Raw genomic sequence first — 20,859 nt, forward strand, 5'->3', positions numbered from 1 at the left:
CCATAAAGATCTTTAGGACCTGCTACCTCTCATAAACAAGAACTTTATCCAGACTGCTTTTCTAGAAGAAATGGGATCCTAATTAGCCTTTCCCATTGTCATCTCTTCAAATGGTGGCTAGGTCTTTCCTTAAACGTTAGTGGGGCGTGTTGGCTCTCAGGCTCTGCCAGGGCTCAGAGCTTGCAGGCAGAAGAAGCTGAAGTGGGTGCATGATGGGCAAGGGCCCCTGGCCATCTGGGATAAATGAGGCGTGGAGTGTAACGAGGCATCATTTGCGTATTCCTTGTCATGACGTTCCTCTGCACTGAATGAGCTGAGATGCACAGAAATACTGTGTTTACCTGGGTGATTCATTCTAAGTGGAGAAGTGAACTAGTCTCACTGAAATACAATATAGATTATATCCACGGAATGGAAACAAGTACATTTTGGTTCATCCAAAATTTGGATCACTTTCACAAGTCTTAAATAACCGACATTTTTTAAGAAGGAGAAAGTGTGCCATATGTCCATGTGCTGATGGGCAAGCCAGGCCATACAAAGGCTGTCTAAAACCCCAAACTGGCCAGTTTGGGAGGTCTCCTAACACCACCCCAAAGCTCTTCCCAAAGTGGGATTAAATTAAAATATCAACCTGAATTTATTTGAATATCAATCTTTTTAAAAAATTACTTTTTTAAGCCATCTCTACATCCAGCATGGGGCTTGAACTCATGACCCTGAGATCAAGAGTCACATGCTCTTCCAGTTGAGCCAGCCAAGAGGCCTTTGAAGATTAATCTTTATCATTACATTTATTTATCTGATTTCTCACCACATACTTTATCTTCTCCAAAGTAGAAGGAAAAGTTGGTATTTGTCTCTCCCACATTTTTAGAGGATTAAGAACAAACATCTGAATGGCTAAATACTCATAAAAACATTTCACAGGAGCTTATGATTTATTCTTCAACAAAGATCAAAATTTGACATTGTCCTATTACCATGTAACACTTTACACATTTTCTCTTTATCCTATTTCAATTTTATCTAGATTCAGATTCAGATTTTATCTAGAGAACAAAGAGAGCGAAAGCAAACGTAGGGGCACATTATGAGATTATAAGCACTTTGGAAAGATTTGTAGACAATATGATGGAATTATAGAAATGTCAAGAGGTTGGCAATGGTAATTAAGATGATCATTGGAATATTAAAGCCTCATTTGTTATGAGAGGAATAAGTTGTCCATTGCTTATGATTTATCCGATGTAAAATACATAGTTGTTAGAAATACAAACATCTAATTCTTGCTCTATTATAAAATGTGTGTAACCCAACTTATATGTAGTCAAACAAAATGCTGAGCTGAAAATAAATATGCAAATAGTGCTCTAGAAAGTTTAAACGATACTTTCACTTCTCTTTCTTCTGGCTTTCATCTGAAGTAATAAATGTTATAGGTGTGTCTGAGTCTCCATTAAATAATGAACGTGAACTAACAGCAGTATAGCTAATCTCTAAATAGTTTTGCTACTGAAGGCAAAAGAAGTGTAATGCCCTCCTTCCCCACCCGGGGAAAATGGAATTAAAGTATACTTCTTAGTGCTTACAATAAAGAGGATGTCAGGGAAGGAACGAATGGAATACATACCTTGGTGTTCTCCCTGAGAGCGGTTTTCGGGTAGCTTTGAAGAGGATGTAACTGGTAATAATGGAGAACATTCCCCACATAGACAGAAACCGCCACCAGTAAAGCCTTATCGTGAAATAGAGAGGGACAACCCACATCTGCAACAGTGTCACCAGCTGTCAGAAAAATGAACAGAAAGTCTCTTTCAATGACTGAGGGCCCAGAATGTCAAGTCCCCTAGTAAATGATTCTGAAGCTACTCTGGGGAAACCACCTCTGCCATCCCGTCTATAACATGCAACTAGCTCACCATCCAGCTGTAAGCTCTTCTATACATGCAAAGTTTTGGAGGGACTTGGTATGATCCTCTGAAAATTCAAATGGGAAAGAACCCAAAATATTCTTTTTTTTTTTTTTTTTTTAACCTCTTTTCGCCTAGATATTTCAGATGAAAGCAACTTTGGGCTTCAAAAGCTAAGTGACTTTGGACAAATGAGCCTCACTTTTGTTGTAACATAGGGGATAACAATGCCTGCCCTGCTTGCCTGTGCTGACTGAGGTGGGGATCAAACCATCACAGATGGGAAAGTGCTCTGGAAACAGTATGTAATACAGGGAGCCAAGCGGCTGTTTCTTCTATCACGAGCACATGTACAAATGCACAGTGATGTCAAAGGAGGAAGTGACGTCACAGCAGCTTCTGGGACCTCTTTTGCCTGCTACCCCAGTGCATCCTGCAGGGTTAACCCTGGAGTCCCAACTGTGGGACCCCCTCACCCCCTGGACTATTCGATATGCAGCCCATCTTTTTGTTTCTGGCCTTTCCTTTTTAGGTACTGGTGCCTCTTCCAGGCAAGCCAAGATGTGGAGCAGACTCTTTCCTGTTCATCTGTGTGTAACTCCTTGCGGCCTGTACCACTGACCTGAGTGCGAGCGGCCTTCAGAGGGTTAAGTTGGCTGGCCCCAATCCCATGTGGCAGAAACAGGAGAGACTGAGCTGCTGGCTCGTGCGTCAACTTGATATGGTTACCACAGTGACATGCCCATTCCTTAGGTCAGGCTGAATACCAGCTATCACTTCTCTTGTGAAAAGCAGATAGGTTTAAACAATAGCCAAAACCTAAGATCTTTTATGTTTGATCACATGCAGACTAACCACCTCTGATTTGCTCAGCACCAACGTAAGAGGGAGATGGCAAAGAGGGTTTGTCTCAGGTGCGGACGTTCATTGGTGGTGGCACCGGGCAATGCTCTGCTGAGGGGGATTCTGAACCCCGGGGCCTGGTGTAAAGAGTACCATAATTGGTTAATTATGTCTGCCTGTGAATGTGGAAGGAGTTGTTAGAGCATGCATTTCATACATTTGTCATCTGAGTAGAACAAAGACTGATGTCATTTTTTAAATTTTTTTATTATTTTTATTACTTTCTTCATCTTTGTGATAAAAGGAGGCAGCTTAGAAAAAAAAAGCCTCTGGATATATTTTTTGGGTCCTTTAATAAGGTCTCGGTTGTAATAGCCTTAAGGTCAAGAAACAAAATTATGTGATAAGACTTCAAGATGTCCGTGAAAGGAAGGCCACAGCCATTCCTCTTTCCACATCAAATAAGAAGACACTTCTGAGGTTTTTCATTTTTTTTATTGCTTCGTCCCCATAAACGACCTGATCTGAAGTCTTTTGAGAGTTGCCCTAAATCTTTGGGAGAGCACTAGGGTTGTTACTGAACACATGCACTTGAACAAAATTACACATGGAACCAATCTGAGGGGACTATCTGGAGAGTTTGCGGGAGAAAATATCCCTATAACCTCCTTTTTATGTTTTCAAATTCCAGGCAGGACTTTCAGGGAAGAGTATTCTTTACTCTGGCCTGAATTAGTCAGATGCAGACATGCCTCCTTTCATCAAGCTTCGCAGATACTGTGTTCCTACAAATGGAAGGTTTGTGGCAATCCTGCTTCCAACATGTTTCCAGCAGCATTTGCTCGCTTTGTGGTTCTGTGTCACATTTTGGTAAATCTGGCAACATTTCAGGCCTTTTCATTATTATATTTGTTACGGTGATCTGTGATCAGTGATTACAACTCACTGAAAGCTCAGGTGACAGCATTGTTTTAGCAATATTTTCTAATTAAGGTATGTACATTGTTTTTTTAGATGTAAGGCTATTACACACTTAATAGACTACTGGATAGTGTGAACATAGCTATGATATGCACTGGAAAACCAAAAAATTCATTGGACTCACTCTCTTGCGATACCTGCTTTATTGTGGTGGTCTGCAACCGAACCCACCATATCTCTGGGGTATGCTTATAATCGCTTTAATTTTCTACCCTACCTCGTGAGTGTGGTTATAGTGAATACATGAGTTAGCACCTTTATTTATTTATTTTTTTAATTTTTTATTGTTATGTTAATCCCCATACATTACATCATTAGTTTTAGATATAGTGTTCCATGATTCATTGTTTGTGCATAACACCCAGTGCTCCATGCAGAACGTGCCCTCCTCAATACCCATCACCAGGCTAACCCATCCTCCCAACCCCCTCCCCTCTAGAACCCTCAGTTTGTTTTTCAGAGTCCATCGTCTCTCATGGTTCTTCTCCCCCTCCGATTTCCCCCCCTTCATTCTTCCCCTCCTGCTACATTCTTCTTCTTCTTTTTTTCTTTCTTAACATATATTGCATTATTTGTTTCAGAGGTACAGATCTGAGATTCAACAGTCTTGCACAATTCACAGCGCTTACCAGAACACATACCCTCCCCAGTGTCCATCACCCAGTCACCCCATCCCTCCCACCCCACCCCCCACTCCAGCAACCCTCAGTTTGTTTCCTGAGATTAAGAATTCCTCATATCAGTGAGGTCATATGATACATGTCTTTCTCTGTTTGACTTATTTCGCTCAGCATAATACCCTCCAGTTCCATCCACGTCGTTGCAAATGGCAAGATCTTATTCCTTTTGATGGCTGCATAATATTCCATTGTATATATATACCACATCTTCTTTATCCATTCATCTGTTGATGGACATCTTGGCTCTTTCCACAGTTTGGCTATTGTGGACATTGCTGCTATAAACATCGGGGTAGCACCTTTATTTATGAAGTCAAGATGAATATATATCTAAATAGGACAGACAGGCTTTACGGAAGGAAGTAGAAGACTGTTCCTGAGGGCCAGAAACCACATACTAAGTAAGACTCAACACAGACCTACTTTAGCACTCAGCACTAGTAACTGTGACCCTCTGCTCTTGATAGTAAAGGTGTGCGGCGCCTTAAAAGAAGATCACACCAGTATTTGGGTCATTTATTTCCTATAGCTGATTTTGGAGATAGTTATCTATGATAAATGATATGTTTTCTGGCTTTTTTAGTTCATTACTTCTGATATTAAAAAAGAAAATGGACATGAACTCCATCTTTCAAAATCTGGTCATCTGTCTTTAGCATTTTTCATCTTTCTGTCTTAACAGTTCGATTGATCTTGAGCTCAGGGTACTGTATGTAGGTGATGAATCATTGAATTCTACACCTGAAACCAACATTGCACTGTATGTTAACTAACTAGAATTTAAGTAGAAATTTGAAAAAAAAACAAACAAACCCCAATTTGATTCATCTTTACATTTCCCCCATTAAAATCCTGAATTTTTAAAAAATAATAAGAGTCAGTTCGTTTTAATTCAGCAAACTCCCATGCCTCTATATTTTATACTTTAGATCATAAGGCAAAATAGACAAGACTAATACATTTCCTCAAATCCATGGAGTTATTATAATCTATAATATTTTGGAGCAATGACTGGATTATATTTTTATAATACTAGTTCTCCTTGTGAATCTATAAGTACAACCCATTTCTAGAAGATCCCAAATTTCTCTTGATGCCTGGGTTTAATTAGCAGTGAATAACAATGTTCAAATGTATACAAACAGTACTTTTTAAAAATAGGCCCGAGAGATCAGAACTAATAGAAAAGCAAAAAACCATTATATCAGGAATGCAAATATGTAATTTCTTAACTATCTTTAAAGTGCCGTATTTTCTCAACACGTTAAGAGGAAAGATCAGAAACGTGCATTAGGAATTCAATAATTGTAGAGGTCATTTTGAAATGAGGGCCACATTTCATATCAGTTTAAAAGATTCTTTATCAATTTCCAGAGCAGTTAAAACTTTTCCTTTTTAATATCAACTGCCACATATGAAATGTAGGAATTTGGTGCCTCATAAATAAATACACAAAATATGTGAAATCGAGGTGCATGCATGCAAAGGAGGAGGCCTGGCAGCTGGGACACATTAATAATGCCAGAGGGGTCACCATCTGGGCATGTGCATATAAAACACAGCTGCATTCCTGGGAAGGGCAGCCTGTGCATCTGGATCACATCACCAAATGTTCTCCCCACCCACACGTTGTGGCAGAGGAATTTCCTGATGAATCAGATGCTGCCCAAAGGTACCATGCTTTTTCTTGAAGCTAGGCACATGATGAATCTGAAAAGAATAGCAAATCAATTCAAAACAAAGATAGCTTTTTATTTGCCTAATTATACAGAATGATGAATGGATCACACAACATAAAAGAGCAAGGAGATGCCAGAGGTAAGCAGAAAATTATCAAGTAAATAAATGACTCCAGGAAATACTGCCGCTATTATTAGTACAAAGGCAATGAAGGAGTGTGGACATAAATCAAACACGTAAAAGGACGGAATCTTTGCACACGAAGGGCCATTAGAAATTCACTTGGTCCTTACTTCTACCTTCAAATCAATTCAGACTGTTGATTTTGCTCTTTAAATTCTTAAAGGAGATTCTGCAATGTTATGTATGTATGAAACTCTGTATGTATTTGTGTGTTGCCTCATTTTAAAAAGAGGCAGGCATAAGGCTTTACTGGTACAGTAATATGTTCTAGTGTTTCACAGCTATTAATAGGCAGGAAGTTGATTTAAATAGAGCAATATTTCAATCTGTGGCAAATTATTTGCCTATATGTTGAGGCAAGTGTGTCTGAAGCACAAATCCTGTGTATGGAGTCATCAGGCCTTCTCTTGATTTGAAGGGAAGTACAAGGATTCTTTTTTGGCACCTTCCCCCTATTTCCTGCAGATACGGAAAGTAGGATATAAAAAAGAAGGTAGAGAGGGTGGTGTTGAATGACATTTTATTTTTTAATTGAATGTGTTAAAAAAAAAATGCTGTTAAAAGCATTTAGAAAGCTTTTCCGTCTGGGCTGCTGACATGCCGTCCAGACTGAGGAAGACCCGGAAACTTCGGGGCCACATGAGCCACGGCCACTGCCGCGTGGGCAAGCACCGGAAGCACCCAGGAGGCTGGGGTAATGCTGGTGGCATGCATCACCACAGGATCAACTTTGACAAATATCACCCAGGTTACTTCGGAAAAGTTGGTATGAGGCATTACCACTTAAAGAGGAATCAGAGCTTCTGCCCAACTGTCAACCTTGATAAACTGTGGACCTTGGTCAGTGAGCAGACACGGGTAAATGCCGCCAAAAACAAGACTGGAGCTGCTCCTATCATTGGTGTGGTGCGATCGGGCTACTACAAAGTTTTGGGAAAGGGAAAACTCCCAAAACAGCCTGTCATTGTGAAGGCCAAATTCTTCAGTGGAAGAGCAGAGGAGAAGATTGAGGGTGTCGGGGAGCCTGCGTTCTAGTAGCTTGAAGCCACATTGGGGGGGGGTTCATTAAATGCTAACAAGTGCTTTAAAAAAAAAAAATTTAGAAATAATTTAACTCTGAAGTTCTGCCATGTCCACACCATATCAACACTATGATCAGAAAAGAGAAAAATTCAAATATCCAGATGCTCTGTGTATATTGTACTAAAACTGTGACTATTTGGTAACATCCAGATATTTAGTAGTATTCCAAACAAAATAAGAATTTTCCACTTCCGATCTACTTTCTCTCTTCACTTTTTGACATCACATAGGAGCAGTTAATGTTGTATTTTTAAACTGTTTTCTAAATAACATGTTTCCTTTGTTTTAGGTATTTATAATAAGCTGCTCTGACATACACAGCTCCTACAGACCATGGAACAGAATCCAAGACAAATTAGACGGTCACTTCAGAAGATAGACATATTTCTTAAAAGCTGTAATCTGAAAATGTTTTCAGCATTTTGGATTAGTCCCCTCACCTCTGAAATACATGATCCAAATTATTCATGAAATAATGTGAAACTAATACTATTTTATATATAGTAAATAATACCTTCAAGGTGTAAATAAATAATAAGTAACCTGGCTCCCACCATCTGCCATCTATTTACTTAATTGTTTCCCTCCAGGATACATACAGAGCAGTATCGGAATTGTTAATCCACACTCTCAAAGGACCCTTTTATCAATGAGGTACCCTGCTCATGTGCAATTCCTATTGCCTTAATCTTACAGACTCTTCTGATTTCCAGAGGGACTTAGAGCAACACCTTTCCCCACTAATTCCCTTCAGTGAGGTTGTTTCATACATTTGTAATGCAGTTAGAGTCTCTTGTCACCATCCTCATTTACGGAGGATTCTCTAATCTCCTAAATGAATTTTTTAAAAATTGGCAGGTCTTAACCTCCACTCTGTGTGCTGTACTGTTCAATGGGATTTGACAAACGCATACAGTTTTGTATCCACCATTACCATATCATGCAGGTCGATTTTACAGCCCCAAAGTCCCCATTTCACTTGTTTGTTCTTCCCTTTTCCTTCCTTGAACCGTTGATAGTCAACGATTTATTATGATCATGCCAGTGATCTATGGCTTTGCATTTTTCAGAATGTTATATAATTGGAATCCTACAGCGTGCAGCCTTTTCATATTACCTGGTTTAACCAAGATTCTTTCATGTCTTTTCATGGCTTGATAGCTTATATCCTTTTACTGCAGACTAATATTCCATTGTATGGATATATCACAATTTGCTTATCTATTCCTATTTTGAAGGACCTCTTGGTTGTTTCTGGTTTGGGGTAATTATGAATAAAGGCACTATTAAATATTTGCAGGCAGGTTTTTGTGTCAATCTAGATTTTCAGTTCAGCTGGGTAAATACCTAGTAGTGTGATTGCTGGATCATGTAGGAAGACTATGCTTAGCTTTGTGGGAAACTGCCAAACTGACTTCCAAAGTGGCTTTACCATTTTGCATTCCCACCAAGATTTCCTGCTTTCTGCATCCTCATCAACATTTGGCATTGTCAATATTTTTGGATTCTAATCATTCTAATAGGTATGTATTAGTATCTTATTATTGTTTTAATTATTTGCAATTTCCTAATAACATATGATGATGAACTGCTTTTCATATGCTCATTTGCCATCTGTATATTTCCTTGATGAGCTCTCTTTTCAGATCTTTTGCCATTTAACTTATTTTCTTAGGATTGAGTTTTAAGCATATTTGGGGTAACTGTCCTGGGATGGATATTTGTTTTGCAGTTATTTTCTCCCAGTCTGTTGCTTGTCTTTTCATTCTCTTCATAGTATCTCTCACAGAGCAGTTTTTAATTACAATAAAATCCAACTTATCAATATTTTCTTTCATAGATCATGCTTTTGGTGTTCTATCTAAAACCATCACCAAACACAAGTTCACTTAGATTTTGTTTCTCCTATGTTATCTTCTAGAAGTTTATAGTTTTGCATTTTACATTTAGATCTGTGATCTATTTTGAGTTAATTTTAGTAAAATACATGTTCTAGATTTTTTTTTTCATATGGGTGTCCAGTTATTCCAGCACCATTTGTTGGAAAGATTATCCTTTCTCCATTGATTTATCTTTGCTCCTTTGTCATGGATCAGTTGACTATATTTGTGTGGGTCTATTTATGGGCTCCCTATTCTATTCCATTGATCTATGTGTCTATTCTTTCACCAATATCACACTGTATTGATTACTTATAGCTTTACAGTAAGTCTTGAAGTTGGATAGTGTCAATCCTACATTGTTTTTCTTCAGTGTTGTGTTGTCTATTCTGGGTCTTTTACCTTTCCATATAAACTGCAGATTTAGTTTGTTGATATTCACAAAATAGCTTGCCATGATTTTGATTGGGATTGTATTGAACCCATAGATCAAGCTTGGAAGAGCTGACATCTTAACAATATTGAATCTTCCAATCCATAAATATGGATTATCTTTCCATTTATTTTAGGTCTTCTCAGTTTTTACATATGTATCTTGTACATATTTTGTCAGATTTATACCTGTTTATTTTTTTGAGTGCTATTGTAAACAATATTATGTTTTAATTTGAAATTCCAGTTGTTCATTGCTAGTATGTAAGAAAGCAATAGACCTTTGTATATTGACCTTGTATCCCGCAAATTTGCTGAAATCAGTTAGTTCCAGGGTTGTTTTTTTGTTGTTGTTGATTCCTTGGAGTTTTCCACATAGTCATGTCGTCTGCAAGCTGTATACTTTTTATCTGCCCCCCTTTTTCTGTCTTATTGCAGTAGCTAATACTTACAGTGCAATTCAAATAGGAGTGGTGAGAGGAGACTTTCAAAGTTGTATTCTTCCTTATCTTAAGGGGAAAGCATCCAGTTCCTCACCATTAAGTGTAATGTTAGCTGTAGATTTTTTATAGATATTCTTTATCAATTTGAGGAAGTTCTTCTCTATTTCTAGTTTGCTGATAGTTTTTATATGAATGGGTGTTGGACCCTGTCATATGCTTTTTTCTACATTATTAATATGATCATACAATTTTTCTTCTTTAGCTTCTTAATGTGATTGATTACATAAATTCATTTTTAGTTGTTGAACCAACCTTTCATATCTGGAATAAATCCCACTTGGTCATAATGCATAATTCTTTTCATACATTGTTTAATGTGATTTGCTAATATTTTGTGGAGGATTTTTACATTTATGTTCATGAGAGATATTGGTATAATTTCTCCTTCTTGTAATGTCTTCGTCAGATTTTGGTATTAGGGTAATGCTGGCCTCAAAGAATGAGTTCTGACATGTGCCTTCTACTTCTACTTTCTGAAAGATTGTAAAGAATTGGTATCAATTCTTCCTTAAATGATTGGCAGAATTCACCATCGAAATCATCTGGGCTTGGTGCTTTCTTTTTTAGAAAGTTATTAATTATTGACTCAGTTTTTTTGTTTTTTGTTTTTTGTTTTTTAGAGAGACAGAGTGAGACAGAGTGTGAGCACGGTTTGGTGGGGGAGAGGGAGAGAGAGAATCTTAAGCAGATTCCATGCCCAGTGCAGAGCCTGATGAGGGGCTCGATCTCACAACCCTGAGATCATGACCTGAGCTGAAATCAAGAGTCAGATGCTTAACAGACTGAGCCATCTAGGTGCCTCGACTCAATTTTTAAAAATAGATACAGGCCAGAGGCAGGATGTGTGGGTGTATTAAACGGGTGATGGTGGTCAAAGGGTACAAATCTTCAAACTTCCAGTTATAAGATAAATGAGTCTTGGCGATGTAATGTACATCATGGTGACTATACTTAACAATAATGTATTGTATATTTGAAAGTTGTTAAGAGGGAAAATCTTGAAAGTTCTCATCACACACAAAAAATTATAACTATGTGTGGTGATGGATGTTAACTAAACTTATTGTGGTAATAATTTCACATCATATCAAATCATTAAGTTGCACACCTAAAATTAATGCAGTGTTATATATCAATTATATCTGGATAAAAAATAGATATAGGCCTATTCAATTATTCATTTCTCCTTGTGTGAGTTTTGGTATAGTTTGTATTTTTCAAAGACTTAGTCTGTTTCATTTAGTTGATCAGATTTGTGGGTATAGAGCTGTTCATAATATTGGGGAAAAGGAGATTGGATCCCAGGAAAGGGATGAGCCAGCTGTAAGGAGCATAACTAGAGGTGATTATGTTTCTCTATTGATTTCCTGTTTTTAATTTAACTGATTTCTGCCCTAATTTTTATTATGTTTTCCTCTGATTGCTATAAGTTTAAATTACTCCTTTCTTTAGTTTCCTAAAGTAGATGCTTAATTTACTGATTTTAGATCTTTCTTCTTTTCTAAGATATGCATTCAATGCTATAAATTTCCCTCTAAGCACTGCTTTTACTTCATCCCACAAATTCTGATATGTTGTATTTTTGTTTTCATTTAGTTAAAATTATTTTTTAATTTCTCTTGAGTCCTTCTCTTTGACTCATGCGTTGTTTACTCTCTAAATATTTCAGGATTTTTCCAGCTATCTTTCTGTTACTGATTTCTAATTTAATTTTTGTGGTCTGAGAGCATAATTTGTATGATTTAAAATTCTTTAAAAAAATTTTTGGTGTGTTTTATGCCCTGAATGTGGTCCATCTTAGTGAATGTTCTATGTGAGCTTGAGAAGAATGTGTACTCTTCTGTTGTTGGATGAAGTATTCTAAAAATATCAATTAATGCAGATTGATGAATGGTGCTTTTCAGTCAACTCTATCCTTACTAATTTTCTGCCTTCTTGATCTATCAATTACTGAAGGAGGGTGTTGAAATTTCCAACTAAACAGTGGATTTGTCAATTTCTTCTTGCAGTTCAATCAATCTTTGCCTTGTGTATTTTAATGTTCTCTTGTTAGGTATATACACATTAAGAATTGTTATGTCCTTTTAAATAACTGACTCTTTTATCATTATGTAACACCCCTTTTTCTCCCTGATAGCTATATCTGTATTCTTGTAAGAGTTTCTTGTCAACAACATATAATTAGGTTTTGTTTTTTTGTTTCCTTTTGTTTTGTTTTTTATTCACAGTGACAATCTCTGTCTTTTAATTGGTGTATTTAGACCATTCACATTTGAAGTGATTATTGATATAGTTGGATTAATATCTATCATATTTGTAACTGTTTTCTGTTTGTTGCATAGTTTTTTGTTTCTTTCTTTTCCTCTCTGCCCCCCTCCTGTTTTTAGCCTCTCTGGCTTTGAGAATTTTATGATTCCATTTTCTCTCCTCTCTTAGTATATGTATTTTTTAAGAGAGAGAGAGAGAAAAAAAATGCAAGTGGGGGAGAGGGGCAGAGGGAGATGGAGAGAGAGAATCTTAAGCAGACTCCATGCCACGGAGCCAGACACGGGGATCAATCTCATGACCCTGAGATCATGACCTGAGCCAAAATCAAGAGTTGGATGCTTAACTGACTGAGCTACCCAGGAGCTCCAATTACATATTTTTAAAGAAGTGTTTTAGTGGTTACCTTAGAGTTTGCAATATACATTTACAACTAACCCAAGTCCATTCTCAAATTATACTATTCTGTTTAACTGGTAGTGCAAGTACCTTATAACACAGTAATTCCAATTCCTCCCTCATCGTTCTTATAACACTGCTGTCACTCATGTCATTTATCCATATACTACAATCACCCAATACAGTAGAACATCGATTTGAACTGCATGGGTCCACTTACATGTGGATTTTTTAGAGTACTGTACCATAAATGTATTTGTTCCTCTTTATGATTTTCTTAATAACGTTTTCTTTAGTTTACTTCATTGTAAGAATACAGTATATAGCATATAACATACCAAATATGTGTCAACGGACTGTTTATGTTACTGGTAAGGCTTCTGATCAACAGTAGGCTATAAATAGTTTAGTTAAGCTCTTGGGAAGTCAAAAGCTATATGCAGATTTTCAGCTATGTGGGGGGTCAGCATTCCGAACCCTTCTGGTGTTCAAGGGTCAAATGTACATTGTTACTATTACTACTTTGAACAAACAGTTATCTATTTGGTCAATTAAGAATAAATAAAGATTTTATTTTATCTTTGTTTATTCCTTTTCTGACACTCTTCATTTCTTTATGTAGACTTGAGTTCCTGACCTATATAATTTTCCTTCTTTCTGAAGAACTTCTTTTAACATTTCTTGCCATCAAGTCTACTATTAATGAATTCCCTCATTCTTTTGTTTATCTAAGAGAGAAAGTATTTCACTTCCACTTTTGAAGGATAATTTCTCTGGATATAGAATTCTAGGTTGGTGGGGTTTTTCTTTCAATACTTTAAATATTTCACTCTATTCTCTTCTTGCATATACGGTTGGTGAAGAAAAGTCTGATGCAATTCTTATCCTCATTCCTCAGTAGGTAAGCTGTTTTTCCCTCTGGCTGTTTTAAAATTTTCTCTTTGTCTTTCTGCAGAAGGAATTTGATATGTCCAGGTATAGATTTATTAGTATTTGTTCTGCTTCTTAGGTCTATGGTTTGGTGTCTGTCATTAATTAAACAACAATTCTTGGCCATTATTACTTCAAATATTTCTTCAGCTCCATTATTTCTTTCTTCTCCTTTGGTATTCCAATGTGTGTATATTATGTTTTTTGGAACTGTTCCGCAGTTCTTGAATATTCTTGTTTTTTAAAATTCTTTTCTTTCCTCTTTGCATCTCAGTTTGGGGAGTTTCTACTAATATTATCTTCAAGCTCCCTGATTCTTTCATCAACCATGTCTACTCTATTAATAAGCCCACTGAAGGCATTCTTCATTTCAGTTACAGTTTTCTTTTTTAATTTTAGCATTTATTTTTTTTTAAAGAGTTTTTATTCATTTATTTGACAGAGAGAGAGAGAGAGAGAGCACAAGCAGGTGGAGTAGCAGGGAGATGGAGAGGGAGAAGCAGGGTCCCCGCTGAGCAAGAAGCCAGATGTGGGGCTCAATTCCAGGACCCTGGGATCATGACCTGAGCTGAAGGCAGTCGCTTAACCAACTGAGCCACCTGGGCACCCCAGCATTTATTTTTTCATAGAATTTCCACCTCTTTGCTTACATCACTCATCTCTTTTTGCATGTTATTTACTTTTTCCATTAGAGCTCTTAGCATATTAACCATAGTTATTTTAAATTCCTAGTGTGATGATTCCCAAATCTGCAATATCTGGGTCTGGTTCTGATGCTTGCTTTGTCTCTTCAGATTGTGTCTTATTTTCCTTTTAGCATGACTTTTATATTTTGGTTGAAAGGCAGACATAATGTGTGGAGTAATAAGAACTGACATAAATCTTTTGTATTAATTTAGCTAGGAGTTGTGCTGTGATTAATGTCTGCTGTAGATATCAGAGGCTTCAATTTCCACTAGTATACTTGTTTGTGTCTCCCTCTTTGTCTTTGGGTTTCCATAAAAACTCCTTCTTGTATAGCATCTGAATCTTGCAGCTCTTTCAGCTATAATGCTCTGTTATACTGGACACCTGTTGATGTGGTGGTAAGGCATGGGGACAGTGCAAGTGTTCTATTATTCTGTGATTAAGTCTTGATCTTTTCATGGGCCTTTCTCTCTGCACCATGACCTTCACAAGTGCTTTAAATATTTTGTTTTCCCTTTAGGTGAGACAGGAAGGCTAGAGGGGGCTGAAGTTGGGTAATTTCTCTTCCCCCACAGTGGAGAAGGCTCTGATTTACATTGCTGTGTAGGTCTTTGTTATGGAGAACACTCTGGGTCTAGTTCAGAATAATTACTTTTCCCTCCCCCTGTCAGATGCACAAGGGTTTTTCTTGGCTTTATACCATGGGAATCTGGTGGGGTTCCTAGAGCTAAAACCTAAAAAAAAAAAAAAAAAAAAAAGGGGGAAGCCCCTAACACTGTGGCTCCCAAGAGTTTCTCACTCATACACTATTCTAAACTCCACTTGCAGCAATTCTTCGAAGTTACCCCTAAGGGTTTCTACCATTGTGTGGCTCTTACAACTTCTGCTCCCAGTCGCCAGATCTCAGATATGATTCCCTCCATTCTCCTGTCTTTCCAGATTTATGGTGGTGGTTTTTCCACTGACCTCAATTCTCTGATCGATCCAAGAAAACTTACTGACATTCAGTTTGTCTAGTTTTTTCTTGTTATAAGATGGGGATGATGATTTTCAAGCTTTCTACATGTTAGAGCTATAACCAAAAGTCCTTCCTATTTTAAAAAATTTCATCATTTGTAAGATTAGGAACCTGAGGCTCACTGTGGTTAAATGAGTGGCTGAAGTCTTCTAATTCCTAAGCTGGTGTTCTGCCATTCACCATCCTGCCTCTGGTTGCTATTAATATATCTCACAAAATCAGCCTGGGGAACACTCTACAGGTAAACCATATGGCAGAGCAGAGGGTGTGGCAAGGCAGGAGAGACAGGTGCACTGCTTTGAAAAAAACAATACATTGAAATCTCCTAACACCTTAATAGCTGAGTATTCACTTTAGCTTTACAAAAGGGTTCAGAAAAGGATTCTTTCATTAGTAAACTGCTTTTACAATGTATGACTAAATTTGTAAAACTGTTATATATATCAATAGCCCTTGAATGTATTCAGAGTCAACTAACGGTACTGAACACTCACTATATATCAGTCACTATGCTAGAAGTTCTCACAGGGAAATGTTTTTGAATTGCAGTAACATTGGAAACAGGTTCCTTTCTTCAGTATTTCCATTTTGCAGATTAGGAAACCATGGCTCAGAGATATTTAAGGAGCTTATCCTTGATATGAAAAAAAAAAAACTAGGGAGGTTGGATTCTAGTCTCTACTCTGCAACTAATTAGTTATATAACCTTGACCAAGTTATTTTATCTCTCTGAACTATATTTCACAAAGGGAATAAAAAATAATTATCTCCCAAGGTAACTTAATGTATAAAAAGCACACTACCACAACTATAATAGTAACAGTAATTTGTATATAAATCTTTATATATAGTAACTTATATATAAATATTAATATATTACTAATATACTGATGGAGATTACAAAATTGAATAATAGAAATAAATTCTCTTATATGGCCCCTTGTAAAAAAGAGCCATGAATCTTATAAATGTGTTCAAAGCTCTCTGTAGCTCTGCGAGGTGTCACATAATCTTAGATGCCAAGAGAAACAATTTAAAAGTTAGGTTCTCCCTGGATGATAAGGCTGTTCAGGTCAGCATTTGTGGAAACATGACCATATCAAATTCCATCCCAAAGATGTTAAATTGAGTAGGATGTCAGACGCAGGTTTGATACGGTTCACGCAGAGTACAATAAGAATGCTGGAAACCAGGGCTGGAATCAGCTACTGTTGCTCTGGAAACCATTTCCAGATTCAGTGGTTGCAGCTACCACCAAGAGTTCCTGAAATGGCCGTGTTCTGATGCCTGGGTGAACCCTTAAGAAGAATTGCAAAGTATGGGGCAAATTTGAGGCAGCAGTATGAGAAATACCAGCCTCATGTGCTGGCTCTCACCTTGAGCCAAATATTATCAACAGAGACATGCCCGGGAAAGGGGCTACTCCACGCATTCCTTTGGGATAGAGATGGACTGATGGGCAAAGAAGTGGAAAATATTCTAGAGGCCAATCATGTCTATGAGCTAATCTAGGAGAATCCCAACAGGGCCACCGTGACCCCAAATCTGTCCTTGACCACTGTGGGGTATCTTCACCTAGGCTCCTGGTTCTGTTAAAGTGCCAGGCAGGATCACTCTAAGGGAGGCTCCTATCACAGGCATCTGGTCACCTCCAAGGGGATCCTTAGGACCACAGAGCCCCTGTTGGTAACCATAAAATAGAGGAGCTGTGTGACAGAAGAACACAGAAACAGCAACCTTGGAGAGCGGAAGTGGGGTGACTAAGGGAGTCTAGTTATTGGTGAGGGATGGGGTGCCAGCCAAAGTAACAAGCCCAGAGAGTTATTTCAGGCAGCACAGCTTGTGACGGTGAGCAACAGGAAACAATTTGGGAAGACCACTCCAGATCACCAACAGTTGTTAAGCTCAGGGATGTCTACCTGGTGACAGTGTAGCCTGAGTCATCAAGGGTTCAAAACTCCAAAGGCAACAAGTCCTTCAAGTGGCCTCTGACTCACGGGCAGATCTATCTGTGGCTAGGCAGAGCCAGTGTGTGAGCTCCACGTCGACTGGTGCCGTGATATACATCTTCAGGGAGTTGACAAAGGGGCGATTTCTCCAAATACAAGACAGGGACAGATTCTAGTGGGACATAGTGTAGGTCAGTTGGCTCACGAGGCATTTACTTTCCAGGTCAGGGGGCTTTCTGTGTAACATCTACACCTGTGTTGCCATGGAAACTGTCTAATCCAGAGATCATTATCAGTTATAAAGGACTGATGGAACAGGGCTACGAGTGGTTTCCTTAGGAATCCAGTTTTCTTCTTACTTAAGGACTCCAGAAATTCTGTATATTAGGTTATTTCCATTTTGCAGATAAGAAAACCATGGTTAAGATATATTTAAGGAGCTTTTCTTTGATATGAGTGAATAACTAATGAAGTTTTATTCTAGCCTTTTTCTTTTTCTTTTTTTTTTTTTTAAAGATTTTATTTATTTATTTGAGAGAGAGAATGAGATAGAGAGAGAGCATGAGAGGGGGGAGGGTCAGAGGGAGAAGCAGACTCCCCGCTGAGCAGGGAGCCCGATGCGGGACTCGATCCAGGGACTCCAGGATCATGACCTGAGCCGAAGGCAGTCGCTTAACCAACTGAGCCACCCAGGCGCCCCTAGCCTTTTTCTTTTAAAAACAGTTTGTTCAAGTACAATATAGAGGATGTTTATTTTAATTGACAAGACAATGGTGGCACGACAGAAAATAAATGTGTTTGCTTAAACAACAAAAAGACAAGATTTCCCTTTCTAAATAAAATTTACAAATTGTCTAAACTTAAACATTATACAGAATTCAAAAGAATTCCTTTAGATCATGTGCTACACCAGGAATAGTTTTTATGATGGGTAAAAATAAAATACAATAAAATACTGGTCTAAGCCAGCACTTCGTATGTCACAGACAAGTCTTCTTATACAATGACCAGTCCAAGAGCCAGCACCATGTGGAGCGTTAATTGAGGACCTTCTTTCTTTGCAACATACTCTAGTCTAAGTGATTGGTTCTCAAATGTGGTCTCGGACCAGGAGCATCAGCACCACCTGGGAACTTGTTAGACATGCAAATTCTTGGGCTGCTATTGAATCAGAGACTCTGGGGGTGGGACCTGGGAATCTGATTAACAATGTGATTCATGTCTCAGGTGATTCTGATGCCCCTTAAGATGTGAGAACCACGGCTGAAACATTACGATGGCAAGATCTCAGGTCCAAGATGGCCCCCGGCTATGATCCTGAGGCCCCAAGATGGCAAAGTTCCAGTGGACATGCTCAAGTGGGATTGGTCTGTGCAAATGGGATCATGCTCTGTGTTGCTGAGGTCAGTGCAACGTTTGCATTAACACATTTCCATAGATATGCTAGCTATCGATGCCAAGAGAATTTATTGCTAATTAAACAAAGTTAGCCTCAATCTTTTGTTGCTACTATTCCTAATCCTCCTTCTCCTAGGCCATTGGCAGAAGTTGTTCATGCTAAAGGAAAACTGATTTACTTAAACCAGGGTTTCTTCATCTTGTCACTATTGACGTTTTACCGTGAGGAGCTGTCCTGTGCATGTTTAGCGGCATCTGTGGCCTCTACCCACTAGATGCCAGAAGCAATTCCCATCCCCCTCTCCCCTCCCACTAAGGCATGACAATCAAAAATGTTTCCAGATGTTGCCAAATATCTCCTGGGGGCAAGACTGCACCCAGTTGAGAACCACTGACTTAGACCAAAACATTTCCTTCAAAGCGGTAAGAAACGAGGGATGTGGCAGGAATAGGAGCAGGCTTCCAGAGCCCCTGGGGCAACTCACGTTGTAGGACTGGCCATGCCTCCGTTTCCACTGTACCAGCACTATCTGGGCGATGACCAGGGTGCAGAGGAAGATCAAGATCATCTCCACGTGCATGGACTCATGGCCCTGGTGCATCTTGTACATCCTCTCCTGCTGCAAGCTGGAACCAGCAAATGAGGTCATCTGAAAAAGCCTTCAACCCTTGCACAGCACATTTAGGGGAAAAAAAAATGTCTGGGCTCATGGAAAGCAATTAGAGATTTTGAATGTAGGGGGTTTTAAGTTTGATTACAGTTTTCCTAAGTTTTTCTTGGTTTTTCCTTTTCTCCCAGGCTTGAGGAGGGGGCTGCAGAGAGGAGGAGCCTGAGTTCATCAGAGAAACCAATTCCTCTCAGCCCTTAGCTAGCCTGTGTGGTTTTAGCCTCAGCCTTGTCCTTTCAAGTGAAGTGATGGGGCCAAAAAAGTCACCAATGGGCTCTGGAAAGACTTGGGTGCCAGTCCCCAATCTGCCACGTCGTCACCATACAGACTCTCGAAAGTCACTCATCCTCTCTGCACCTCAGTATCCTCCTTTGCAAACTTAAAATCATGATCCCTCTGTACTTCACAGGATTGTTCTAAAACTGCAAAGCCCATTTTATTTTATTTGTTCTTAAATGAGGAATAATAATGATTATTAGGTTAAATCATATGCAATTGCCGTTTTTGAAAGTCAAAACAGTAAAATAGTGGTAATTTCAAGTAACTTTTAATATTCTGAAGTAAAAGGATATCCTGCACATGGTGTCAATGGAGAGAATATTATCCAAAGGGATCCAGAACACTCCTGAGTGAGCCGTATACATGTTTTTTTCATTATAAGGAGAAAGGAGAAGCCCACGTATTATTTTAGGCCGGCACAAACGTTCAGATGATGACTGAATGTCTCAGTTTTTAGCTGGACTCTTGGGTTTGCGTAATGGTAGAGAAAACACTATAACAGTATGTAATCTGGTTTAACTTCCTATAGCCAAAGTGACTTCAAAGAAAGCCTAGAGCAGTGGTTCTTGATGTTGGCTATAAATTGGAAATCACTGGGGAGCTTTTAAAAGTCCCAGTGTCCAAGCTGTGCCCAGGTCAATTAAATGACCCTTTCTGCGTGTTACGGGCTGACCCGTACCCACCCCCATTCATATATTGAAGTCCTACCCCCCCCCCGCTCCCTGGTTCCTCAGAAGGTGACTGTATTTGGAGATAGGAACTTTAGAGAGGTAAATAAGGTTCAATACCATCCCTGAATTGGGCCCCAATCCAATCTGACTGGTGTCCATCTAAGAAGAGGCTATTTGGATATAAACTCACACAGAGGGAAGACCATGTGAAGGTGCCGTGAGAAGGCAGGCATCTGCAAGCCAAGAAGTGTCAGGAGAAACCAGACCTGCTGACACCTTGACTGACTTCTTGCCCCCAGAACCATGAGAAAGTAAATTTTTGTTGTTTAAGCCACCAGGGCTGTGGTACTTGTCATGGCAGTTCAAGTTCCACATGTGATTTTAAGGTGCAGCCAAGATTGAGAACCACAGGGTTAG

The 20,859-nt window shown here is 38.6% G+C and overlaps 2 protein-coding genes and 1 pseudogene across 17 annotated transcripts in view; 2 read left to right on the forward strand and 1 right to left on the reverse strand.

Annotated features, from left to right (window-relative positions):
* RNF175 (ring finger protein 175) overlaps nucleotides 1-20,859 on the reverse strand; it is an 86,790-nt gene that overhangs the window by 55,084 nt on the left and 10,847 nt on the right. For all 12 annotated transcript variants that reach the window (XM_078069338.1, XM_036078636.2, XM_078069334.1 and 9 more), the window contains exons 3-4: nucleotides 19,310-19,451; nucleotides 1,634-1,788 (exon numbers count right to left, since the gene is read on the reverse strand). In XM_078069338.1, coding sequence (XP_077925464.1) covers nucleotides 1,634-1,788; nucleotides 19,310-19,451 — 297 coding nt within the window. The remainder of the gene's footprint in view (nucleotides 1-1,633; nucleotides 1,789-19,309; nucleotides 19,452-20,859) is intronic.
* The window catches only part of LOC118527051 (toll-like receptor 2), an 89,901-nt gene that overhangs the window by 33,375 nt on the left and 35,667 nt on the right, over nucleotides 1-20,859 (forward strand). For 4 of the 5 annotated variants that reach the window (XR_013446523.1, XR_013446522.1, XR_013446521.1 and 1 more), the window contains exon 2: nucleotides 18,654-18,829. The gene's annotated coding sequence lies outside the window, so the exon portion shown is untranslated. Of the gene's footprint in view, nucleotides 1-18,653; nucleotides 18,830-19,623; nucleotides 20,071-20,859 lie in introns of those variants that run through there. The other variant, XR_013446524.1, reaches the window with a different exon arrangement.
* LOC118527050 (large ribosomal subunit protein uL15 pseudogene) lies at nucleotides 6,861-7,378 on the forward strand (annotated as a pseudogene).

This window comes from Halichoerus grypus, chromosome 3 (assembly GCF_964656455.1).
Source record: "Halichoerus grypus chromosome 3, mHalGry1.hap1.1, whole genome shotgun sequence".
NCBI lineage: Eukaryota > Metazoa > Chordata > Mammalia > Carnivora > Phocidae > Halichoerus > Halichoerus grypus.